The 27731-nt window shown below is 34.3% G+C and overlaps 1 protein-coding gene across 1 annotated transcript; it reads left to right on the top strand.

Annotated features, from left to right (window-relative positions):
- Positions 1–146: 146 nt before the first annotated feature.
- On the top strand, positions 147–27135 carry LOC116131730 (probable acyl-activating enzyme 16, chloroplastic). Its single transcript, XM_031417394.1, has 18 exons — positions 147–570; positions 1166–1357; positions 9285–9399; positions 10576–10663; positions 12917–13128; positions 15706–15824; positions 17018–17167; positions 17355–17422; positions 19119–19224; positions 19883–20041; positions 23325–23378; positions 23456–23536; positions 24109–24246; positions 25122–25281; positions 26020–26099; positions 26220–26365; positions 26677–26734; positions 26819–27135. Exons 1-18 carry the CDS (start codon positions 385–387, stop codon positions 26909–26911), a joined length of 2205 nt encoding a protein of 734 aa, XP_031273254.1. The 5' UTR covers positions 147–384; the 3' UTR covers positions 26912–27135.
- The last annotated feature ends 596 nt before the right edge of the window (positions 27136–27731 follow it).

Genomic DNA, 27731 nt, shown 5'->3' with positions numbered 1-27731 from the left:
TAACCACTTTTTATTAATTTTCTTTATGTGATAACTCTGTAATTAATTAGTTTGTATTTGATGAAATGAAATTCATTATATACTGCCTAATTGTGGACTATATGTCGTGGTAAAAAAGGATTACGTATTATCCAAATTCCATGAAGTTAGCTTCTTCCCCCTTTTAAAGACACCAAACGGCCATTGGATCATTGGTTGACCAAGTTGGCATATTATTAACAAACTCGGAGATCCCATTTTCTGATTTCTGACAGAGTGAAAACACCACCACTTTTTGCGTCTTTCTTTCTTGCTACCATCGCCCTTCACAGAAATTATACACTATTTTATATTCATTTATGTATTTGTGTTTGTTTAGTTGAATCTTCTTACTCTTTGAATTTAATGGCGAGCGTCTGTTTTAGTTCAACTCTGGTTTTGTGCTCTTCAGATCATCGCCATGCCTTTAACCTTCTATTCTCTTGCTCCAATTTCAAATTCAAGCCTTCAACAATCTTTCCGAGACATTGTTTTGGTAACAGAATTCATGTTTTGCCGACTCGTCCGTTTCGAGTTTACTGTGAATCTAAGGTAATCCAATGAATCTTTTTGCTGTTTATAGTTTATGATTTTGAATTTACTTCAAATGAGATTTTGCAAGATTAATTTAGGTTTAGAACTAGGTCATAACTTCTTAGCGATATGTGTAAGTGTCAGCATTGTCTTTGATGTTTTTAGTTTATGATGTTTTGTCTTCTTAGGTTGCTGTTTTATCCATCCAGTTACTGAATTTTCCACTGTTTATAAAGCTATGATTACTTTGTAAGAGCTTTGATTTGGCCAAAGTTCCATAATGATATAAATACCGCTTTGATTAAAAAAAAAAAAAAAAAAAAAAAAAAAAAAAAAGAAGAGTATTTTCCAGTTTATATATGTTAATCCATCAATTCCTCATTTTCCAGAGTGTTTTTTTTTTTTAATTCCAAATTTTATAGCCTAATGATGCATATGCACAGAACATATTCAAATCTTATCTTTACCTGACTTTCAGTTGCTTTCACGAATTCTCAAGTTGTTCATTTCATTGATCAGTTTTGCTGAAATTCTTGACCATCAATTTGTTTAAGTTTCACTGATATCATTAGAAGTCGTAATATCCATCCATGTCTATTATTTTTTGTTGTAGATAGAGGCAAGGCAGATAAGAAGGTGCTCACCTCTTTTAGAGAAGGGATTGCTGTCAAGTAATGGTGCATCGGCTTCTGATGATTGGCAAGCAGTTCCTGATATTTGGAGATATTCTGCGGAAAAGTATGGTGACCGGGTAGCGCTTGTGGATCCATACCATGATCCGCCTTCAAGTATAACTTATAAACAGGTTAGTTTTGCTTTCCTACAAATCTCCCTTTTGCTAAATTAGATTTTCTTCAGGCATTTTATCTGTTTCATGCTTGATACACATAGAAGCTATAGAGCACAGATATGTCTTAAACAGATGTCTCCTGCTCAGTTTTAAGCACAATTTCTTGCAAAGCAGATGCGAGCTTAGAGTAATGATGGCACCTTCTACTCTGCATATTTCTCTTTAGGCTGATATTAGCTACTCTTTTTGTGCTTTGGGTGATAATACTTTATATTTATGTAATTTATTGATGTTACTATTCTATTAAGTTTGAGAAACTTCAATTCCTAGTCGCTTAAAGGTGGAAAATTCAAATGGATTTCTTAAAAAAAGAGCATGGAGAATGTAACGGGTTTCAACTTGTTCATTTAGAGGAGAGGTTTTCTCTCTGTCTGTAGTGGGAGGCAAGGAGTCAGGAAATTGGGGGAGTTTTACTAGTTTTTACTGGTCAAGCGGCTGCAGGCTAGGCTATAGAGTAATATATTGTATGGAGGAGTTTGTTCATGCCAAGTATGAATCAGGGAGGGTAGATGAACTAAAGTGAAATCAGAAGTTTCTCTGATGTTAGTTTGTGGAAGTGTATAACGGAGGATGATATTCATTGCTTTTATTTGAAGATAGGAGTGAAGCTCTGTACATTTCAGTATGATCATGGTATGGAGAAATGCCTTCATGTGGTTGTTTTCTAGATTTAGCTATCACTGTGCTAACAAAGTTAGAGTGACAACTTCCAGTACTTCATCCTTTCCTTACCAGTACAGCCCTTGGTAGGAGCTGCAGATCAATCACTTATTCTCTCTTATGAGTTTGACTTTGGGTGGAGGGTAATATATGGATTAGACTATAAGATGTCTTTTCAAGGTCGATGGTTAAAGACGTGAACAATTTGTAGGGACTCTTACATATACTGCAAGACATGGCACAGTGAAAATATAATATGTTTGTAAACTGGATAGGAATAAGATTTTTGCTCTGAAATCTTCTTATAAGGTTTGATGGGATATAGTTTTGGATCCTTCTCTAGGCGTCCTTGGTAAGTAACATTAGAAAGGTCTCGTTTTCTTTCTCTCTCTTTTTGTTGGTTGGACTGTAAGATTGGGCTGAATTCTTAAAGATGTGTTAGTTGGAGGTAGCATGTGGGAGAGATGGAGAAAGAGTGGACATAATCTTAGCATTGTGCCAATGCATATGGACTATGTGGCTCATTAATTTCACTCGTCTGGGAATACAATGAATGATGTCTAGTTTGGTAATTTAGCGCTTAGTTTTTTTCATGTAGTGTGAAGAGGAAAGGATGTATTTCTGTTGCCACGAAGGGAATCCTGACTATTTCAATGCTGGTAGTGGCCTGGAGCACTATAGCAGAGCATTTGTGAAAGTGAACAAATAACCATGAATTTTGAAGAGTTTGCACAAGTGTTCATCTGTATTTTCTTCTTTGTTCTCTTCTTCGATTTCTTTCCATTAGTTTCATGTAGTCCACTTCCATGAATTAGATTAACTGAGATTTTGAAAATTTTCACACAAGATTAGCAAGAGCCACTGGCAGTTGCATTGTGCGTGTGAACCTTAGGAACAAAACAAAATCAGTTATTTTTTATTTATTTATTTATTTTTTTGTGTTTTTCCTTTTTTCTTTGGGTGTGTTTTGGGAAGGGGGGGAGGGGGAAGGGAATTGAAGTCCTGAAATCCCTTTAAATTGCTAGGAAATTCTCAGAAATTGCTGAAGAATTGATAGTGGATTCTAAAAATTCTAAATATAATCTATTGAAAGAATTGTACATACCTCTCCTCTTTTTTGCAAAATTTGTTTCTGTGGCTGATATAAGCATTCTATGGATGCTGACATTAACAGTTCAGTACTTTCCTGTCACTGACTTTGTTTCATTGGAATATGTCTTTTCAGTTTATCTTGGTTTTTTCTTCCCTGAGATGGAGTTGGTTTATTGAGTACAAGGTTACTTGTTCTCATTAGGGCTTTCAAGAACAAAAATGAGGGAGTAAGAATCAAAGGAAAATTAAAGAAGCAAGAGAAAAAATAGCATAATAACTATTTTCTTTTCCGCATATGAGAATTCTGTTTTAATAGATAAGATGAACCAAATATTCTTAATGCATAAAGTCAAGAATGCCACATTGTCTCTATATTACTGAAAAATAATAACAAGTATTAACTTGTGGAACATAGGTCTTCTGAAGTATCAATTGATTCTAGATACCCTTAAAATCTATGGTGAAGATGGTTACTGGTATTGATAATTCTTCGATAGTCAACTGTGTGAATTTGCTGCCACCACAGGTTCGACATAAATTAAAAGGTTTTTTCCCGCAATTAGTATAGTTGATTTGTTTGGTTAGTCATCATAAAAAAGGTAGTTGTTTGTTACTGATCTGTACTTGTGTATAACTGAACTCTTTAATTTATTGATGTTGAGGATATTTCCTTAGCTTATTTTGTCGGAAGGTGATGCTAAACTACTTTGATATTTATGCAATAAGATCCTGTAAATGGTTTGCCGATCTGATTGAGATCTACACTGTAGGAGAAAAGATCAATACCATCTTAAATGTACATACGAGTTTATGTTTCTGCTTGCATTTAGAAGAGTTGAGTTCCTCAGTTAGTTATCACTAAAAATATAAGTTGATTTTAATTGCATTCTTTAACCCATTGATATTTATGCAGTAAGATCCTGTAAATGTTTTGGTGAACTGACTGAGGTCTACACTGTAGTAGAAAAGATCAATACCATCTTAAATGTACATAAGAATTTAAGTTTCTGCTTGCAATTTGTTGGAAACTATGTATATATATAGTGTAAAGGGTATATTTGTAATTATTGAGTGTGTGTATATATTTGAGTTAGGTTGTACTGTTGACATAAGTGAAATATAGAGAGTAACATGGTATCAGAGCTCTGGACGGGTAAACCCTAAACCCATTTGCGTGTTTCTGTTTTCCGATGACGTCTGACCTCTTCCCTGTGTTTTCCGGCGACGTCTGACCTCTTCCCTGTGTTTTTCGGCGACGTCTGACCTCTTCCTTGTGTTTTCCGGCGACGTCTGACCCCTTCCCTCTGTTTTTCGGCGACGTCTGACCTCTTCCCTCTGTTTTCCGGTGATGTCTGACCTCTTCCCTTTGTTTTTCGGCGACGTCTGACCTCTGTTTCTGTTTTCCGGCGACGTCTGACTCTGTTTTTCGTTGTTCTTGATCTCTCCGGAGACCTCTGTTATCTCCGGCGACCTTGTTTCTCTTTTTTTTTTGGCGAGGGCTGATTCTGTTCAGATTTCTCTCTTCTCTGATTGTTGGTTTGGTGCAGTAAATCTCTCATCTCTGTTGTTGGTTTGGTGCAGTAAATCATTTCTCTCTTCTCTGATTGTTGGTTTGGTGCAGTTTTTAGTCAAAATGGGAATGCTTTGTGTTGGCTTGGAGTTGGAAAATGTGATACCAGAGTTGTTGTGAATCTTGGTTGTTTGAGTTATTGTGTTTGCTTGGGTTGTTAGGTGTTGAGATTGTTGTGAATTTGTGGAGTTAAAAGTTCTTTGCTGGACAGTATGGCAAAGGATGGTAAGAAGATGGTGACTGAAATTGTCACTTCCTCCACCAAAATTACTGATCGAAAATTATTAGGAAAAAGGAATTATATTCAATGGAAGCGGATTATCCGACGATATGTGTCTAGCATTGATATGGGAGACCATTTAATCGAGGATCCACCTGAGGAAATAGAAAATGATAATAAAACTCGAAAAAGATGGCTCATGGAAGATGATAAGCTCTTCAATTAGATTCAGAACACTCTTGATTCGTCCGTGGATGATGTGATTGGTCACTGTGATACAGTCAAGGAGTTATGGGAGTATCTAGAGTTCTTATATGCTGGTAAACAAGACTTGTCTCATGCCCACGAATTGTTATTGAAGATCTATCGAGCAAATATGCAAGAGAAGACATTGCTCGAACATTATACAGAGATAAAACAAGCCTTTAAAGAAAAAAGGGCTATGTTTCCTGTCCCTACTGACATGAAAATGATGCAAGCACAAGAAGAACAATTGGTAGTGCAATGTTTTCTGGCTGGGTTGAGACCGGAATATGAGATAGCTCGTACACAACTTCTTATCGGTGAGATACTTCCCTCTCTTACGGATGTCTTTGCTCGCCTTCTCAAAGTTAGTAAGGGGGAAGATCGAGGAGTGTCTAAGGACAAAGAAACCCTTAAGGATCCTAATGTTGATCATGCGGCCCTAGCTAGCACGAAGTCTAGTGATAGCAAAGGTAACAAAGGGACAAGTCGTGATCCTAAGAACAATCGTGGTAATGGCTCTCGTACTTGCTTTCACTGTGGTGCTGAGGGTCACGTAAAGAAAAATTGTTGGAAGCTCTATGGCAAGCCCTTGAATATGCAAGACACTCAGAAGTTTGCTCATGTTGTAACTCAAGATGGTCTCTGACCCACCCCATCACAGGTTACTATCTCTACAGCAGAATATGCTCGTCTCACTCAGAATTCTTGCTCCCAGTCCTCCATCCCATCGACTACCACTACTTTAACCCAGTTAGGTAATCATACAACCTGTTTGTCCACTTTTAGTAGTAATTGGGTCATTGATTCTGGTGCTACCCACCATATGACAGGCGATACATGTATTCTCTCCTAATTTACACCTTCTTCCAATTTGTCTTCGGTTACCTTAGCTAACGGGTCTACTGCACCTACTATTGGATGTGGTACTGCCCATCTCAACAAATCTATGTCTCTTTCCTTTGTCTTGTGCCTTCCTCATTTTCCCTTTAATCTTTTATCAGTTAGTCAAATTACTAATGCATTCAATTGTGGTGTTTACTTTTTTCCTACTCATTGTATATTTCAGGATCTTGGGACGAGGCGGATTATTGGTAGGGGCCGTGTATCAGGTGGCCTGTATATGCTCGATGATGTCTCCACTCCTGTCTCTCAACTTGTTGCGTGTACCAGTGATTCATCTCTACACATACTACATGGTTGCCTTGGTCATCCTCCCCTTCCCATTTTGAAAAGGCTGTGTCCTAATGTAGGGTCAGTGTCACACCTTGAGTGTGAGGCGTGTCAGTTTGGAAAACACCATAGAGTGTCCTATAGCCCTAGGATAAACAAAAGAGCCACAGCCTCTTTTGATGTTATACACTCTGATGTTTGGGGTCCTTGCCCTGTGTTGTCTAAGTTTGGATATCGATATTTTGTTATTTTTGTGGACGATTTTTCACGTGTAACTTGGTTGTACTTTATTAAAAATCGTTCTGAACTATTCTCCATATTTTGTACCTTTTATGCTGAAATACAAAATCAATTTACTTCATCTATTAAAATTCTCAGAAGTGATAATGCCAAAGAATACTTTTCTGCTCCCTTCTCTTCTTTTCTGTCTACTAGAGGTATTATTCATCAGTCATCATGTGTTTATACACCTCAGCAAAATGGAGTTGTTGAATACAAAAATCGTCATTTATTAGAAGTCGCTCGTACTCTCCTTTTTCACATGAGAGTCTCTACAGAATTTTGGGCAGATGCTATCTCTATAGCATGTCACTTGATCAATCACATGCCTTCTTTTGTTTTGGGTGGTCAAATCCCGTTCTCCATCCCTTTTCCATCACAGCCTTTATTCTCTCTTCCTTCTAAAGTGTTTGGGTGCACGTGCTTTGTTCAAGATGTTAGACCTCATGCATCCAAATTTGAACCTAGATCCCTCAAGTGCATATTCATGGGTTATTCCCGATATCAGAAGGGTTATCGCTGTTTTTTTCCTGTCCTAGGTAAGTACCTTATCTCAGCTGATGTTTCCTTTTTTGAAACCACTCCTATGTAAACCAGATTGAGTCACCACTTCGCTAAACCTCCCAAACCACACCCGTGGAGATTGCTTTAAGCCATATAAAGATTTCCTCAGTTTGCATACCTTTCCTGAACTTTGTGTTTGAAGCAATTGCTTATGATGGGTAGCGAAGGGCTATGGAAGAAAAGATGTTGGCTCTAGAACATAATGATACATGGGTTCTAATGGGGTTGCCCGAAAATAAAAAGGCTATTGGGTGCAAATGGGTTTTCACAGTGAAGGCTAATCCCGATGGGACTGTGGCTCGGTTGAAAGCTCGGTTGGTTGCTAAAGGTTATGCCCAGACGTATGGTATTGATTATTCTGAGGCATTCTCCCCAGTGGCTAAAATGACCTTTGTCTGACTATTCATCTCTCTTGCAGCTTCATATTGTTGGCCTCTTCACCAACTTGATGTAAAAAATGTCTTTTTACATGTTGACCTTCTTGAAGAGGTTTACATGGAGCAACCTCCGGGGTTTGTTGCTCAGAGGGAGTCAAGAAAGGTATGCAAACTGAGGAAATCTTTATATGGCTTAAAGCATTCTCCACGGGCGTGGTTTGGGAGGTTTAGCGAAGTGGTGACTCAGTCTGGTTTACACAGGAGTGCTTATGATCACTCTGTCTTTTTTAAGCAATCTAGTTCTGGCATCATTCTTTTGGTTGTTTATGTTGATGACATTGTAATCACTGGCAGTGATGATGTTGGCATTCAAAGTTTGAAAAATTGTTTGGCTTCCAAATTTCACACAAAAGAATTAGGTACTTTAAGGTATTTTCTCGGAGTTGAGGTTTCTTGGAGTAAGAAAGGGATTTTTCTCTCTCAATGCAAGTATGTGTTAGATGTGTTGACCGAAATGGGTCTAAGTGAGGCTAAGCCTTGTGACACTCCTATGGTTTCTAATGTGAGATTGAATGCTGAGGATGGAGAAATGTTTGGTGATAAAGAGAGGTACAGACGGATAGTTGGAAAGTTAAACTACCTTACAGTAACCTGTCCAGATATTGCTTTTTCAGTGAGTGTGGTGAGTCAGTTTATGTCATCTCTTAGGAAATCTCATTGGGATGCGGTCCTCCATATTTAGAAGTATCTAAAAGGAGCCCCTGGACGTGGGATTCTTTATAGTGATCATGGTCATAATAAGGTAGAAGGTTTTTCAAATGCTGATTGGGCAGGATCCTCTGTGGATAGACGGTCTGTGACTGGGTTTTGTGTTTTTGTTAGAGGAAATCTTATTTCTTGGAAAAGTAAGAAGCAACTGGTTGTAGCTAGGTCAAGCGCAGAGTCTGAGTATCGGGCTATGGCACAAGTTACGTGTGAGCTCATATGGACAAGACATCTTCTTAGAGAAATTGGGTTTGGTGACCCAGGGACTATGGACTTGTGGTGTGACAACCAAGCAACCATACATATAGCAAACAATCCAATCTTTCATGAGAGGACTAAGCATATAGAAGTGGATTGTCACTTTGTACGAGAGAAACTTAAACAAAAGTTAATTGCTACTAATCATGTTAGAACAGGGGAACAACTAGCTGACATCTTCACGAAGTCTCTAGTTGGTAAAAGGCTAACCTATATTTGTAACAAGCTGGACATGACAGATATATATGCTCCAACTTGAGGGGGAGTGTTGGAAACTATGTATATATATAGTGTAAAGGGTATATTTGTAATTTTTGAGTGTGTGTATATATTTGAGTTAGGTTGTACTGTTGACATAAGTGAAATATAGAGAGTAACACAATTACAAGAGTTGAGTTCTTCAATTAGTTTTTTAATTGCATTCTTTAACGCATTGGTATAAAGAACTTTTTAGCTTATCTTTTATTTTGAAGATGATGCCATGCTAGATGAATATGATATCTATCTGAGATTTTGTAAATGGACCAAACTTATCAAGAGTTGTAGGATGGTTGAAAGTTAATAATTTATTTAACAAATATTTGAATTATTTAAATTTGGATTTTTTGCATTTTGAAGAGAAAAACAGTTTTTATTATATTTTCAAATTTCTTTTCAACTCTTGTTTCTTTGTTATAACAGTTGGAGCAGGAAATTTTGGACTTTGCTGAAGGTCTTAGAGTTCTTGGAGTAAAGCCTGAAGAGAAGCTATCACTCTTTGCTGATAACTCATACCGCTGGTTAGTTGCAGATCAAGGTAGGCAACAGTTTAATATACTTGCCTAATTAGTCCCTTTTTCTCAGTTGAAATTGGATACATAAATTAAGAAATTTTAGGAAATATTGGAAAAGTAAACACCTTTTATCGTTGATGCTTCTTCTACCACTGTATCTTAGAACTTTGAGACCTGAGCAATGAATATCTAGAGAATGACCTATAAATTCCTTTCCTGGATTATTTTGGTTGCGGTGTTAGTTTTTTCTAACGCATAACTTTTCCTTTATTGTATAACTAAATAAGGAAAAAGGTAATTCTTTTTAAGTTGAGCAAGTGAAGTGTTGCTTTTGTCTATGCCAGACTTGATGAATGTCAGAATAGAGAGAGAAATGTTTCTGCAGTCCCAATCTGCAAATGACCAAGCTTTCTCTCTCTTCATACCATTCTCAGGTTGCTTCATGTATATTGAGCCAAAATGCTTAAATTCTCATCTTATAAATGATAAACATACCTCATTCTTGAGAATATAGATGTTGAAATTCCAAGTTGGACTCCATTTTTCTATAACAGTGTGCTTTACAGGAGTTTTGAAACCTGGAGTTGTATAAATTTTTTATAGCTCTCTCTTAACTGTTTTGTATGCCTTAAGTCATTCGAAAGAATATTATTTCCTTATTCAATATTTCTAGTTTGCCTGAAGCTTATTGTGGGTTCCTTTTCTGACAGTGCAATATTCCACATCATTCAAGCTAATAAATAGATATTTTACCAATATCTTTTTTTCTAAAGTCCTCATTCCATTTGTGAAAGAGTACAATGTTCTCATTTTTTTGTTTGATCACAAAATGTGGAAAGTTTACTTGGAAACTGGACTCTAATTACCCTCACCTTATGTAAATTTTCCATTTTAGCTATAAAGTCAATAGACATTAATATAATATACAGGGTAACCATCTACTATGATTTTATGGGCAATCCTTCTATCCTCCATGTGCCAGGGTAAGGATATGCAGTTAGAAATCTGCGTTGATAGCTTTTGGAGGATGTGATGATGAGCATTAAGTTATTATGCCTGTGGGCAATAAACTTGAAAATTGTTTGTTTGTTTACATTGATACCTTGTGGGTAGGTATGTATGGATATTTATTTGTTAGAACCTTATTGGCGCTTGAGTTTCAGAAAATTTGAACTTATATTTGTGTTATTTTTCCCTAGGTATGATGGCAACAGGAGCAATAAATGTTGTAAGGGGGTCAAGGTCCTCCGTTGAAGAGCTATTGCAAATATACAGTCACTCTGAAAGGTTCAGGATAAGTTTTCTTTCAGTCTTTTGCTTATTTAAGTAAATGTCTGTTTTCTACACTTAAGCTTGACTTCTTCAGGAAAATTTGATTTCTTTTCTGCAAATACAACGCTGCAATGCATTTTATATGTAGTATATGTACAATATGGGCTATCTACCAGGGTATTGATTTGCTGCTTATCTTACTTTTATGGATTATGACACCTTTAAGTATGATTTTTCACTTTAAACTTCCTTTTAAGCATAAGGAGTTCATATACAATTTGTCTGAAAGTTGCTAGACAGTTGTTATTGAAATTTTAGTTGTTGGAGTCTTGCCTATTAGCTTTTGCTTTTGGGTTGAGTAGTAACTTGACATGATTCAAGCTAAGTTGACCAATTGGTCTTTGTGATTAGTTAAATTATTATAGGTTCTGATTGTGATGTCTTTGTTGTTGTCTTGTGCTGTTTTTGATGATGTGATTGGCATAGTTAGATTTAAAATACTAATGTTGGCTCCAGAAATATTAGCTTAAGGTTTTAGGTTTAGTGATAACTTAATAATAGGAATGGTATAGGTTGTGTTTGTTTCCCTATTCTTATTGCATTCTATTTAAAATACATGTTTGTTTCACTTATGGTTGTTAAATCGTATATCGTATCGTATATCAAAAACCTAATTTTTTGAATCGTGTATCGCGTATTGTATCATATCGTAGGATACATCTTTTAAAAAATAATAAAAAATTCTAAAAATTAATATCATCCCCAAGATTAATTAATGAATTTTATAATATTATTGACTTTAAATTATAATTTTAAATAATCAAAATTAATCACAAAATTAATAATCTATATCATTTCCTCTCAACCATTCATATAATTTTCAAGATCAGTGTCAATATCTATATCTCCACTTGTGTTATTATTATCATGCAAAATGGGCAACACATTTTCCTCTTTATTTCTCCATGCAAAATGGGTAAATCTGAGACGGGTTTTAGTGAATCGGGTTGGGTGACTTGGATCTGACCCGAAATTTTTTTTGGGCCTTCAGCCCAAATTAATAAAGTCGTATCGTAGGATATATATCAATGTATCAAAAGGTTTAAGATACATTCTCTGATACGTATCATTGGCGACCCCTATCGAATTGTATCGTAGGATACTAATAATCATGGTTCTCAAAATTCAATCATATTCTATTCAACTCAAAATATTTAAATTTCTTTAACCCCCTAAGTTTGTTAATTTAACTAAACACCCCCAACCGACTTCGCGCGCCATTCTGACGACTTTCGGCCACCCTCCAACTGTGGTGGCCGGCCACCGACATTTAATGGGTGGGTAGGGGTATTTTTGTCTATTTTAAAATTTATATTGTAGAGGGTGTTTATCTAAATTAACAAATGTAGGGGATTAAAAAATAATCTTACCAAACACATTTTCAAATTCAAATCTTATCCTCGTAATAATAACCCAACTCAACTTTTTCAAACTACTACTCAAAATAATAAAGCAAACACACCCATAGTCATCGAGAATCAAATTTTATGCATCTTCTATAATGATCAAATTTTATGCTGGCGATCCTTTTAACTTTTTGTAAAATTTATCTTGATTTTCCAAAATTATCGTGTACCAGGCTTGTTAAATTCATTTGTTCATCTGGATATGATCATGCACTTGATCAAAAGTTGAAATCTCATGAGATTCTCATAATTGCATCAGCAGTGCTAGTCTTACAAAGAAGCCTACAAAGGAGGCATACAAAGTTAACCTCCACCCTTTATCTTCATCATTTCTCTCTCTCTCTCTCTTTCTCTTTTTCCGTTTTTCCTTCACTTTGTAAGCTTCTTTGTAGACTTCTTTGTAAGTATAGACTTATTCTAATTGCATACATTACTGAAATTTGTTGTCTATGGATAATTCATTTATGGTATATACATATTAAATAAAAATATCTTCCAATCTTCTTTATGCATCTAATAGTTTGCAAAAGATAGTGTTTTGGTGAAGTAATGATTCTTTCATCATTAGGTAGGTAATTGATAGCCCCCAAGTGATTATATTTGGAGGGTTCTTGAGATCGTTTTAACCTTCAGGATCTATATATATATGCAGAATAGGTTTTCATGTGCTTTGCTCAGAATATTTTACTAGTTTTGCGGTATTACTGTTGGTATTTAAGTGATTTTTTTTTTTTTGGTATATTCTGTCTCTTTTCATTGTTAATGTAATTAAAAAGTGCTGATTTTATGTTGTCATTACCAGTGTTGCACTTGCTGTGGATAATCCTGAATTTTACAATAGGATCGCAGAAACATTCTGCTCCAAGGCATCTATGAGATTTGTAATTCTACTTTGGGGAAAGAAATCATCTGTGGCAACTGATATTGTTAACGGATTACCTGTTTTAAGTTACGAGGAGATTATAGAATTGGGGCATGAGAACCGTAGAACTCTGTCCGATTCTCATAATGCAAGTAAGTTGACTGATCAGAATACTTAGTTTAATATAGCATACTTCTTATAATAACATTACTTGAGCCAATGATTTAAATTCTTATTGACATTATTGCAAACAAAAATGGGTTGTAAATTGTCATAGGAAGTGGGCAGTGCATAGTCATCAGCATTTTGAATTAAAACGTACCTATTGAGATGTATAATTACTGTCAAATCAAAATAAACATGTTTTGAAGCTGGTGGCAGTAGGGTATTTATTGCAGAGTTGGTTGGGTGTTTGTTGAAATTGATAGACGAAGGTTTGTTTTTGTATTATCGTTTCCTTATTTCCTATATAAAACTATGAGCTGGTTCTTTTTATAGTTAATAAGAGTTGGAAATATGTGAATCTCAGAACCCTAGGTGGGCTGCCTTGGTTTTCCATTTTTTTTTTTTCTTTGTTGCTCTTCTCAAGTTTTCTCTAAAGTCTCTTCATCTATTTGTCACTGTTGCAAACAGATCAGACCTCCCAGCTTCTTTCTTTCATCAGATGAACTTTAGTGCAAGCAACCTGGAATTTCTGAACTGAAGCTTTCTAGCCACATATTCTTATATCGATTCAGTAGCCGTAAAGATTTGACCAGCTTTAAAAGTATCCGGTTTTACAGTTTTGGATGGTGTAAAGCTTATAAGCTCTAGGCAAACCAAAGTCCTATTAGTTAGTTTTATTGAAACCAGAATTTGGTCCTTAGTGGATAAGTTAATGTGGGACACAAGCATGCATGTAGGATAACTTTAGTCTTATATATCTTAGGGTTTAACTTGTCAAAGTTGTTTAGATTTTTACTTCATTTGTTGATTATGGTTCTGTTGCATTGGGGTTTGACCTCTAAAGAAGAGAGCCTTTGTCCCAATTTTCTTTGCCTTACTTTTATATTTCCCCTCTTTCTTTTCTCCTTTCTGATTTCTGTCAACAAGTAGTTCACAAATTACAGTTAGATAAATGTTTATGGTGCAACGAGAAACCTAAGTCTTTTATACGAGAAAATTTTAATTGAAGAGGAACCTTAATTCTCTTAGAACTTCGATACTGTAATCTTTAATACACAAAAATTAGGAAGCCTAGCCCTTAATAGCTGAAAGCAGGAGTGAGTTCTCAAACCTGACCAGTGGTGCAATGCCTTGCATCTCTTATATTGCATCTCATATATCTCCAGTTTATGTGAGCTATGCCTTTGTGTAGCTGCTCTGGAGTAAGAAGAAGGATGTTCACATGAGGGACTATTATGAATTCATCTACAACCAAATGAAAAGATCTGAAGTAATGCTGACTAATGGTGTATGCATACATGACTTTCATAATTCTCGTCTAACTGTCTGAGTTCTAGCTCTGCTTTGTCATAAGCTTCCTGCATCACTTTGACTCAAACCACATTGTGCGTCAATATGGAGAAGGTGATGCTCAAAAACTGTTTTGGTTTTAGCATATCAATGCTACTTTTGGTGATTGGAGTTAGGGGATGTAAAGATGGTTATGTTTATTTGGGAAGTTTTGATTCAGCAAAGGTGGGAGGGTTAAGTCTTGGATTTGTGGAGCTTATCTGAATTTAAATGAGTTTCGCTAAGTTAAGCTGTAAACTCAGCGAAGTTTAGTTGCATGCAAAGCTAAACAAAGGATATAGAAGCATAAAGAATGATGGATAAATCCAATAGCTTTCCTCAAAAAATAGCTCAAACTTTCTCAATAACATGCTTGTCCTCCTTGAAGAATCACAGCAATTTTAGAGACCCCAAACCTGAAAGCTGTCGCTAGAGAATATTGAATCACATCCATTGATGAAAGCCAACAGGAATTCAAATTGACATGAATATCTACTGTACTGCTATTCTTTACCTGACAAATAAAATACATAAAATATAATAATTTAAAATCCATTACTAGGGCCACCTATTGGAACAAATGATTCCTTCTTCTGACATTTTGGCTTCTGAAAAGGTTAATAGTTCTTCAATCATGCTTGGTTTTTGCATCAAAGGCTAGAATCATTTTTGTTAAACCTCTCATGTTATATGGTGAGAATTAAGTTTGCTTCTATGAGTAACATCTTAGAGTCTAATGACTAGTCTTGAGCCTCTTCTTACAAACTCTTTGTTGTTATCTGGTTTTTTTTTTTTTTTTTGTGGATAGAACTTAAGTATATTATTAATAAGAAAATATACAAAAATGGGGCACTAATAGTCCATCGTTGAAAGCAAAACAAAACAGAAAAACACAGAAAAGGCATAAACTAGCCACTACAAAATTCCAATCTCTTAAAATGAAGAAAAAAAGAAGTATCCTAAAACTTTTTTGAAATTGAAGACCATAAAGAAGCATAAAATCGAATTCTATCCCTTTCCTCATTTTCATTAGTTTCTTCAAAAGTTTTTTTATTCCTCACTGGCCATAAAACCCAAAATACAGCCAAAAAACCACCTCTTCACGAAACCTTAGCCTTTTCTATAGCAATAGAATGTTTATTTTCTTTTTCTATTAAGAACTTCAATTTTGTTCCTAAATTGATTTCAGTCCAACAGGTGGTATGTGGCGTTTCAACTAATTGATGTGATTGCAGGGCAACACTACATTTATGAAACCATCAGTTCTGATGATGTTGCAACGCTTGTGTACACAAGTGGAACGACTGGTAATCCAAAAGGCGTTATGCTAACACATAAGAATCTCTTGCACCAGGTTGAAGTGTTTGATTTTTCTCTATATTTTTCTGTAGCATTAATCTGGCACTAGCTGCATTTAGTAATTCCTTCTCATTTTCTGCTGAGCAAATAAAAACCAAGATGTAAACTCAGTTACTGCTATTAAATATTACTGCCTATGGGTTATGACTTACTTAAACTTAACCAATAAATTTGAGAATGTGGCAAACCAAATGTAGAATACAGCTACCGTGAGGTAAATAGATCAATGCTTATTCTAAAGGTTCTTAAATTTTAACAACAATTAGAGAGTGCACTCAGTAACTTATCATAACTTTGTATTTTTTTCTTCTGTTTTATTTTTTTATTTTTATATGACTATAACCTGCTGGGGAGCCATGGATTAGTTCTTGCTAATTTTTATTATACCTTAATTAATAAAGTTTATGTAGGTTGTTTCAAAAAAAGTATTCTAACTAGGCCGCCAAATACTAGAATATTGAAAGGATCTTTTGAAAAACCAAAAATATGTGATTTGTAAGCAAGTTTGTTTCATTCTAGAATTTGTTAATCCGGGGATAGGAGCTTCTTCTTTGAAAAGAATTTGGCACTACCTAGCCATGGGGTTGAGATATATCATATTGTAATTAAATCATTGGGGCACATTCACAGTCACTTTTAGGACATTCAATTGTTTGACATGTTGGAAATTATGATATATCTTGCAATTGATAACGGCAAAGCCTTTTTAGCATATGTCCTATCTGATTTTTAATAATGGGTCCTGCAGTGACTCCTAAAACAATTCTGGCGGCCTTCTTGAAAGAAAAATTTTAAATTGTTAGAAATAAGGTCAACTGTATTGAGTTATCACAGTTACAGAACCTTTGAACCAAAGGGAAAAAGGCAAATTATTTCAATATTTGCCTCTTTAACTTTTTAATAATTTTATCACTGGTTAATTGCTGATACTCAGTGGAGAATAATTCATTTTTGCTGTATCATTTTATCACTTCTACTGGTACTTGTATCTGTAAGAAAATGATCATTTACTGAGATAGCTGCATATTAAGTTTCTTTTTATTGCCTGCATGGAGCCATGAGGTTGACATTAAGAACATTGTTTTCTTATAGTTTGTATCTTCTCTGGTAGGGACTTGGTACATGTGGTCTTATACTTGTCCTAGTCATTACTTTAGTATGACATTTTCTCTGTTGATTTTGTTCCAGGTTAGAACCTTATGGGATGTTGTGCCTGCTGAGGCTGGGGACAGATTTCTAAGCTTGCTTCCTCCATGGCATGCATATGAGCGAGCTTGTGAGTATTTCATATTCACACTTGGAGTTGAGCAGATGTACACAAGTGTGAGGAATTTGAAGGTAATATTCTTCTCTTTGTGGTGTTTTGAGGATTTTTTAATACCTTGAAAGGTGTTTCAACAATCTGAAAACATCTTAAATGCGATTGACTGAACATGATTTTTTTTGTCTCATATTTTTTTTTTTTCTTGCCATCCTGAAGTTTATGCCAATATTCTTCAACTGCATTTATTTCTGTTATTGGTAGGAAGATTTGCAACGTTACCAACCACATTACCTGATTTCTGTTCCTTTAGTATATGAGACGCTCTACAGGTACGTCCTTTTCTCAGTTTTATGTCAACCTCAAATTAATCACCCGTATAAGAACATTATGGTTTTGTTTACTGTAAAATAATGATGTTTAAACAAGTACATTCTGTACCGTGTCAACTTCAATCAAGGAACTTTTAGTGAAAAAAAAAAAAAAAAGAAAAATTCCTTCATGTGGGATTTAGTTATTTTTGCAAGGTCAATTGATTAGAAGACCAATCAAATAGATTCTCTAAATTTATGTAATTTAATTTCGAGTTTTGTATATCTGTTAAAATTGTGGATATCCCATATTGCTCGATACCTTTTCACCATACATTCTTTAAGACTTTTGCATCCTTGAAACTAATTTCTTTACAGATGAAATCTGCAAAAGGTCACACCAAGAGTAAACTCTTGCATAGACCTTTAAACGAGTTCAAACCCTTACATTGAATTTTTCCAGATACATGTCGATATAATATTTTCAAGACACTGCATTGTGTGTACTACATTATTTTAACTTGCAATCACTCATTAGTCTTTGAAATTATTTGGCACAAATACTGATGCTTAAGAGTTTAATTCATGATATGAAGGAGGACACAAGTTACACACACTAATACTATAATGTAGACAGAGGCCTTCCATGAAAATTTGGTTGATTTTTAACAAAAGAAAGTGATTGGCAGCCAAATTATGTAACAGAGAGTGGAACAATCTCATAGTATTGGTGGATTTCATTCCTTTACTGCCTATATGTACTTGGGATGTCACAAATCCAACAAATTCATGGTAGAAGGAAAACATTTTTTATGTGGCTTGAAACTAAACAGTAACCAATGCGGATCTTAAGGGTCTACTAGGTATTATTTTACAAATTTGTTTTAAAAAGAATGTTCTGTAAGAATTTGACTTTGAATTTTCAAGATATGATATTGTGTTTGTCAGCATCTTTTGAGAAAATTATTATGAAAGTAGGAGTACTAAATAGGCGTCTGGTATTAGTATTTTGGGGAAAGAAAACAAGTGTTGTTACTTTCCTACACTGTTGTGGCTGCAAAATAATGGGCAAGAGCTTGTAGAAAAACTAAGATGTTTTGAGCTATTCAGAGTTCTTGGATACACTCCTTATGGAGAATGTTGTTCCATTTAGGAGAGGAAAGAAAGTTAAAACTCTTTGGACATGCATTGTTTCAACTACTCTTTGGTGATTAGACTAGAAAGCAGTTGCATTTTTGGTAAAAGAGAGAAGATAACAATAGTGAGTTGGGCATGCAGTATGCCTTTTTGTTTCCATTTGGGCTTCAATTGCTGAGGAATTTCAAGACTCTTGTTTTTTCTTTACGCATCTCAATTGATAAGCGGTTTTGGGTTGATGTTATGTTTTTTGGGTTTTGGTTCAAGGGATGATCTACTGTTGGTGAAAATTGGTTTTCCCTTCCTTGGTTTTATGATTCTTTTTGGTGCCTGGTTTGAATTTTATCCACTCATCTTTTTATTTAATGCAAAGTTGAGATCCATAACCATATTTCCTGTCTTCTATCCAAGAATACTCTATCAAATGTAGTTGGAAGTCTGAAATTTAATACTTAAATGATTTTTATGCACTTCTGTATTCTCTGCTTGGCTTGTTGCTTGAACTACTTGACCTATTTTTATTGGTTGACTTTTATGTTTTCGAATGGTTTCCTTTAAGCTTTTCCTATTCATTTTGCAGTGGGATTCAAAAGCAGCTTTCTACAAGCTCCACTGCCCAAAGAATTGTTGCGCTAACACTTATAAAGATCAGTTTGGCATATATGGGGTTGAAGAGAATATATGAGGTTTGACACTCAGCATTATCTTGTCCTTAAACCTTTTTTCATCTGGATGTCACTAAATTTTTCAAGGACTGATTACCCTTTTAATTCAATTATATAAATCTTTGAACATGAAATACAAGATAAATGGATAATAGATGCTAATTTCCTACCTAATGATAATCTTTGTGGTTTAAAGCTCCTTCTCATCAACAGAAACTGTGGCAAATAAAAATAAAGGAAATCTCCTATACTGTTTAACGTTACAGAACTCATGGACATGCACTAGACTTTTTATTCTGGGGTTATGTGGTGTGTGAAGTCTCTTACTAGTCTATTAGCTGAATGTGGTACATTGATGATAATTCTGCCTTGTCCTCAGGGAAGATCAATAATTTATAAAGGTTTTTGTCAGTATCAAAAAGTTTATTCTAGCAGCCAATAGAACTAGAATCCACCACACTGTCACCAAGGAAGCCTGGACCAATCTGTTGATAGTCCATATACTAGATGTATATTTTAAATTTCCATGACTGCCTGCTTCTTAAAACATCTGAATAAATATTATTCTTTTCCCCTGAATCAAACCATGTAAAACTAATTCTATACTATTTTTTTCTTTTATATAACTGACACAGATTTACCCTTAATTTGTTGCTCTGATTGATTTTGATTTTGTTAGGGACTGTGCTTGAGCAGGAATCCAGAACAACCTTCACCTCTTATTTCAATGATCGACTGGTTGTGGGCAAGAATTATTTCTGCAATATTGTGGCCATTGCATATGATGGCGAAAAGGCTTGTCTATAAAAAAATCCATTCAGCTATTGGGATATCCAAGGTTTTTTTTTCCATTAATGAATTATTTGTTATTTTTTTCTCCTTATACTTTTGTATTTTGTGTTATTGACCCTTAAATTTTTTGGCTAGTCAATCACCCTATGCTCTTTTTTGGAGTTGTTTCATAGTCACCTTATTCCGGGTTACCTAACCTAAGTGCCTACAACAATATGGAATTTACTCTTTCTTTTTACTTAATTAGGTGAACTTCTAGGAAATTTGTCATGACTGTTTTAACTGGCCTAATTTATAAAATTTTTTTCCTTATCTGTGGGGTAGCTATGAGGCTCCAATTTTCCTACTCTTTGTGAATCCCAGGTTTCCCTTTATTTTATTGACTATAGCATGGAAGTTTTGTAATGCTTATCCATTGATCTTTGCTCTCTACAGGCTGGTATAAGTGGTTTTTTTTTTTTAAAAAAAAAAAAAAAAGAAAAATTCCTTCATGTGGGATTTAGTTATTTTTGCAAGATCAATTGATTAGAAGACCAATCAAATAGATTCTCTAAATTTATGTAATTTAATTTCGAGTTTTGTATATCTGTTAAAATTGTGGATATCCCATATTGCTCGATACCTTTTCACCATACATTCTTTAAGACTTTTGCATCCTTGAAACTAATATCTTTACAGATGAAATCTGCAAAAGGTCACACCAAGAGTAAACTCTTGCATAGACCTTTAAACGAGTTCAAACCCTTACATTGAATTTTTCCAGATACATGTCGATATAATATTTTCAAGACACTGCATTGTGTGTACTACATTATTTTAACTTGCAATCAGTCATTAGTCTTTGAAATTATTTGGCACAAATACTGATGCTTAAGAGTTTAATTCATGATATGAAGGAGGACACAAGTTACACACACTAATACTATAATGTAGACAGAGGCCTTCCATGAAAATTTGGTTAATTTTTAACGAAAGAAAGTGATTGGCAGCCAAATTATGTAACAGAGAGTGGAACAATCTCATAGTATTGGTGGATTTCATTCCTTTACTGCCTATATGTACTTGGGATGTCACAAATCCAACAAATTCATGGTAGAAGGAAAACATTTTTTATGTGGCTTGAAACTAAACAGTAACCAATGCGGATCTTAAGGGTCTACTAGGTATTATTTTACAAATTTGTTTTAAAAAGAATGTTCTGTAAGAATTTGACTTTGAATTTCCAAGATATGATATTGTGTTTGTCAGCATCTTTTGAGAAAATTATTATGAAAGTAGGAGTACTAAATAGGCGTCTGGTATTAGTATTTTGGGGAAAGAAAACAAGTGTTGTTACTTTCCTACACTGTTGTGGCTGCAAAATAATGGGCAAGAGCTTGTAGAAAAACTAAGATGTTTTGAGCTATTCAGAGTTCTTGGATACACTCCTTATGGAGAATGTTGTTCCATTTAGGAGAGGAAAGAAAGTTAAAACTCTTTGGACATGCATTGTTTCAACTACTCTTTGGTGATTAGACTAGAAAGCAGTTGCATTTTTGGTAAAAGAGAGAAGATAACAATAGTGAGTTGGGCATGCAGTATGCCTTTTTGTTTCCATTTGGGCTTCAATTGCTGAGGAATTTCAAGACTCTTGTTTTTTCTTTACGCATCTCAATTGATAAGCGGTTTTGGGTTGATGTTATGTTTTTTGGGTTTTGGTTCAAGGGATGATCTACTGTTGGTGAAAATTGGTTTTCCCTTCCTTGGTTTTATGATTCTTTTTGGTGCCTGGTTTGAATTTTATCCACTCATCTTTTTATTTAATGCAAAGTTGAGATCCATAACCATATTTCCTGTCTTCTATCCAAGAATACTCTATCAAATGTAGTTGGAAGTCTGAAATTTAATACTTAAATGATTTTTATGCACTTCTGTATTCTCTGCTTGGCTTGTTGCTTGAACTACTTGACCTATTTTTATTGGTTGACTTTTATGTTTTCGAATGGTTTCCTTTAAGCTTTTCCTATTCATTTTGCAGTGGGATTCAAAAGCAGCTTTCTACAAGCTCCACTGCCCAAAGAATTGTTGCACTAACACTTATAAAGATCAGTTTGGCATATATGGGGTTGAAGAGAATATATGAGGTTTGACACTCAGCATTATCTTGTCCTTAAACTTTTTTTCATCTGGATGTCACTAAATTTTTCAAGGACTGATTACCCTTTTAATTCAATTATATAAATCTTTGAACATGAAATATAAGATAAATGGATAATAGATGCTAATTTCCTACCTAATGATAATCTTTGTGGTTTAAAGCTCCTTCTCATCAACAGAAACTGTGGCAAATAAAAATAAAGGAAATCTCCTATACTGTTTAACGTTACAGAACTCATGGAAATGCACTAGACTTTTTATTCTGGGGTTATGTGGTGTGTGAAGTCTCTTACTAGTCTATTAGCTGAATGTGGTACATTGATGATAATTCTGCCTTGTCCTCAGGGAAGATCAATAATTTATAAAGGTTTTTGTCAGTATCAAAAAGTTTATTCTAGCAGCCAATAGAACTAGAATCCACCACACTGTCACCAAGGAAGCCTGGACCAATCTGTTGATAGTCCATATACTAGATGTATATTTTAAATTTCCATGACTGCCTGCTTCTTAAAACATCTGAATAAATATTATTCTTTTCCCCTGAATCAAACCATGTAAAACTAATTCTATACTATTTTTTTCTTTTATATAACTGACACAGATTTACCCTTAATTTGTTGCTCTGATTGATTTTGATTTTGTTAGGGACTGTGCTTGAGCAGGAATCCAGAACAACCTTCACCTCTTATTTCAATGATCGACTGGTTGTGGGCAAGAATTATTTCTGCAATATTGTGGCCATTGCATATGATGGCGAAAAGGCTTGTCTATAAAAAAATCCATTCAGCTATTGGGATATCCAAGGTTTTTTTTTCCATTAATGAATTATTTGTTATTTTTTTCTCCTTATACTTTTGTATTTTGTGTTATTGACCCTTAAATTTTTTGGCTAGTCAATCACCCTATGCTCTTTTTTGGAGTTGTTTCATAGTCACCTTATTCCGGGTTACCTAACCTAAGTGCCTACAACAATATGGAATCAACTCTTTCTTTTTTCTTAATTAGGTGAACTTCTAGGAAATTTGTCATGACTGTTTTAACTGGCCTAATTTATAAATTTTTTTTCCTTATCTGTGGGGTAGCTATGAGGCTCCAATTTTCCTACTCTTTGTGAATCCCAGGTTTCTCTTTATTTTATTGACTATACCATGGAAGTTTTGTAATGCTTATCCATTGATCTTTGCTCTCTACAGGCTGGTATAAGTGGGGGTGGTAGTTTGCCAATGCACATTGACCAGTTTTTTGAGGTTAGATGCGAATTCTTAGCTAATGGAATACAAGCTTTTGTTTGGTTTCCTCTAAAAGTTGTTTTATATACTTGCAGGCAATTGGTGTGATTGTGCAGAATGGATATGGTTTAACAGAGTCATCCCCCGTTATTGCTGCTCGACGAGTTAGTTGTAATGTAAGTCATCTATTTTATGTTAAAAGTTTTAACCTTGTTTTTCACTTGCACCAAGAGTTGGTGTATTTGATTGCAAATAAATCGCACACAAACTTTCATATAATTTGATTATTTATCCTTTTTACAAAAGAACGTTTGTAACAGAAAAACTATTGGTTCCTGAAGCTGCTGTAGACCAATTTATTAATTTCTCATATCTTAGAAAGCTTATCTCTAAGTAAAGGCCAACTATTTTTCATTTAAGATCCTGTGAAAAGTGAACAGTCGTATTTCTACGAAGAAGCATCAACTTTTGTGTTGTTTTACATCTACCATAAATATTTAGCCCAAATTTTTTTTGTATTTTAAATGTCTTAGTTTATTTAGAAACAGAAGCCCTATTCTAGTTAAGACATTAATTTTCGCTAGTAAAGATTATCCTACCATTTTTTAAATGAACCTTTGACCTTTGCTTTTGCTTTGGTCTTGATGTAATCTAGTTTCATTCATCTTTTGTTCTTCTGGTTTCTTTAATATCTGCACCAAGATGGAGTGGTACATAGTATGACAATGTCACAAATTTAACCTTGAAGGTTCTTGGCTCAGTTGGTCATCCAATTAGAGACACAGAATTCAAAATTGTTGATTCTGAAACTGGTGAAGTTCTTCCACCTGGTTCAAAGGGCATTGTAAAAGCTAAGGGTCCACAAGTGATGAAAGGTTACTACAAGGTATTCTTTGCCAAATAGTATCATTATAAAAATGCATTTCCTCCAAGCTTTATAGCAATTGAATTGTGTGCGTATATTTCATGCTACTCTACTGGATCCACGGTCTTGGGGTTAAGTAGTTAAAATAGAGTTTGTGAAATGCAATTCATTTAGTACAAGAATTTCACTATCATCATCATTTAAAGGAATAGAGATTGTTTCATATATATTTTTCCTACCATAACATAAACTGTCTCTAATTTCTTTGTGCATACCAAAATGTTTATTCATTTTAGAAGTATTTACTTTATACTTTCTAATGTAAGCATTGAAACTGCATGGAAAAGGATTTTGTTAGTAAATATGGAGTCAAAAAGTTAAGTCAATGAACAAAAAAGAGTTTTGTTTTTAATTTATTATGCCAACTAGTCAAGTTAAAAGTCAATCTTGTTTGGAATAGAGCAGTGATTAATGTAGTCTAGGAATTGTGGCAGTTATTTAGTAAATATTTTAAATCATAAATGGTTATCAAGGAGGTAGAGTTCAGCATTTAAATGGAACTCTGAATATTCTCTTGATTAAAGCTCTTCTGACTATTCTTAAGAAATCTTGGCTGCAACATTGTTTGGAGTAAAGTATGTCTGGTTTACTGTACTGTAGACTATACATATGTAGTTGAGCTGAAGAGTGTTGTTAACTTGTTATCTTAAGAAGTTGCAGACTCAGAGTTGCAACTTATTTAATCTTCTAAAATGTCAACAGAAATTTTGAAATCGTTAATATTCTACCTGTTTTCCCTGTAGTTTGTTTATAAATTGGTGTAACAACTTGTCAAGTTGTCATAATTTTCTCATGTATCATGCTTATGTGATGATTTTGTGTTAATGTTGGATTAGAATACATTGGCTACGAAGCAAATCGTAGATGAGGATGGCTGGCTAAATACTGGTGATATAGGTTGGATTGCTCCTCATCACACAAGAGGGCGAAGTCATCGTTGTGGAGGTGTGGTGGTTCTTGAAGGACGTGCTAAGGACACTATAGTTCTTTCAACAGGTATACCTAAGTTTGAAGGTTCTCTTGCATGACATTTAATTAGATAGATAGATAGATAGATATTCTTATTTCATGTTTTCATAAATGTATTTCCATTGAAACAGTACCTAACTGATAACAGATTCAGTTATACCTTTTGTGCAGTTTAACATAGCAGTCATATCTACACATCACTTTCGTGGGATGTGCTCCCATATCAAACATATAATCTATAAGGATTAAACATTTTATGATTTTTAGAAACTCACACGTATTTGAATCCCCTTAGCTTCTGTTATGGATGATTGACACTTGTTTAACAGCTTCAGTCAGTCAGAATCTAACTCTGTTGGTTATGGAGTTTTCATACTAATTTTCTGTGTCAAGTACTTGCTAGAGTGTATATCAATTTTTCACTTTTAATTTTTTCTTTGTCATGATTAAGCTATTTTTTATATACGTACTGCTGAATAATATTTTCTTTTCAGAGGAATAAATTAAACAAGGACAATTTCACTTCGATTGGAAAAAAAAAAAAGTCCTTTTTTGCCCACTTGTGTAGTGCTGTTGACATAGTCGCATTGCATGCTCGTTTATTTTGATAATTTGTACATTTTGGGTCATTTGATTTGGTTTGTTTGGTTCACTTTTGCAAAGTAGCTTGCAATTTTTTGTTCTTATATTTAATATTTTGAAATTTTTAGCTCTCCTTTTGTTAAGATTTGCATTGACTAAAAAAGTTCCTTTGGGAGAAATTAGGTGAAAATGTTGAACCATTAGAGCTCGAAGAAGCTGCCTTGAGGAGTAGCCTTATTCAGCAGATTGTTGTCATTGGCCAGGTTTTTCTTCATATCTTTCATTTATATTTTTGCAGCTTCTGCATATCGTTTCTTAATCATCTGTGGTTTCCACTTTTGAGTTGTTTTTAATTTTTATCAATCGACATCTTTCATCTATAGGATCAACGCCGCCTTGGAGCTATCATTGTTCCAAACAAAGAAGAGGTGCTTATTACAGCAAAAAAGTTGTCCATCATAGATGCTAATGCTAGTGAGCTTAGTAAGGAAAAGGTCACCAGTTTGTTATATGAAGAAGTTAGGAAGTGGTAATACTCAACTTGACTTATTCCTTTAGTTTCTGGAAAGAATTTATATGGTGATAGATGTGTCATTTTCTCTGTTTTGTTTGCATGAATATGACTTGTTCTAATTTCTGCTTTCAAGTGTTAGGATAGCTATGTTTACTTTATCTATTCCATTGTTTGTATTCATTTTTCAGCTTCATTTTGATATCTTTTGATAGGAATATAAATGAATTACAGAAATTCTTGAAAGGTTTTCTGAAATTGGGAAAATTAGTAACATATTATAGCCTCGCTTGGTATATCATTATCTATGGTAATTCTCTTTTATGCAGGACTGCTAAGTGTTCATTTCAGATCGGACCACTCCTTGTCGTGGAGGAGCCTTTTACGGTAAAATTTTCAGCCTAGCAGTACAATCATGACTTTCATTTGAACTTGATCTGACTTTAGCTTTATTATACCCCTTGATTGCAGATTGATAATGGTTTGATGACCCCAACCATGAAAATTCGAAGGGACAGAGCTGTAACCCTATATAAGGAGGAAATAGCGAATCTTTACAAGTAAATTTCCGACCAATGATATATTTTGTATACCAAATAAAAATTTTAAGGTTTATATAATATACATAGACATAGCCCAAGAACTCCAAGGCCCTGTCTATTGTACACTAGCATCGTCATTACATTCAAGTTAGTTGCAATTGTTACACTCATTTATGTGTTGAACTGTAATCTGTCAGCTAAATATACGACTGTAGGCATAATGTTCATGAAAATCTATTGAATAAACTATGTGATATTAGTAATATGTCAAGTGATCTTAAATCCAAGCTATGAATTTCACGGCTATTTGTGTAATTTTCTCTCTTGATTTTCCCGAATATTGTTATACAGATTGTTCTTGTTTCATATGAAGTTTGAGGGGTTTTTATTTATCCTGTTGTTCTTGTTAGAAAGTTAAGTCATAAGATTTTGGGTTTTCGTTCAGTGAAATGCCCTACAAGTTACGATAATTAGTTGACGTCTTCTACTATTTGGTTAAAATGCAGAGATTGCATTAGTTCAATTTTTCGTTGGTGAATGTTTGCACGGAATGGTTTTGACAAATTTATGAAATTTTAGGGAAGGTTATTTGATGAACTTTGAAAGAGCCTTTATCACAAATTTTAAAAGTTTTATAAATTTAAATGAAAAATTTTTAGTTTATTAAAAATTTTGATGTTTTTTACTTTTGACCCTTTTTTTTTTTAATTTGTATTGGTTGTTTTAATTTTTTTTTTTTTTTCTAGATTTTGATTATTTTATTTATAAATTAAACTTAATTTTACTCTTATAGATTTATTGTTTTATCCATATGTAACTAAAAATTTGTCCAATTGTTGTGT

The sequence above is a fragment of the Pistacia vera genome, unplaced genomic scaffold (assembly GCF_008641045.1).
Source record: "Pistacia vera cultivar Batoury unplaced genomic scaffold, PisVer_v2 Contig240, whole genome shotgun sequence".
NCBI lineage: Eukaryota > Viridiplantae > Streptophyta > Magnoliopsida > Sapindales > Anacardiaceae > Pistacia > Pistacia vera.
Note: the sequence above shows the minus strand (reverse complement) of the source record. Positions and strands in the feature narration are given on the sequence as shown.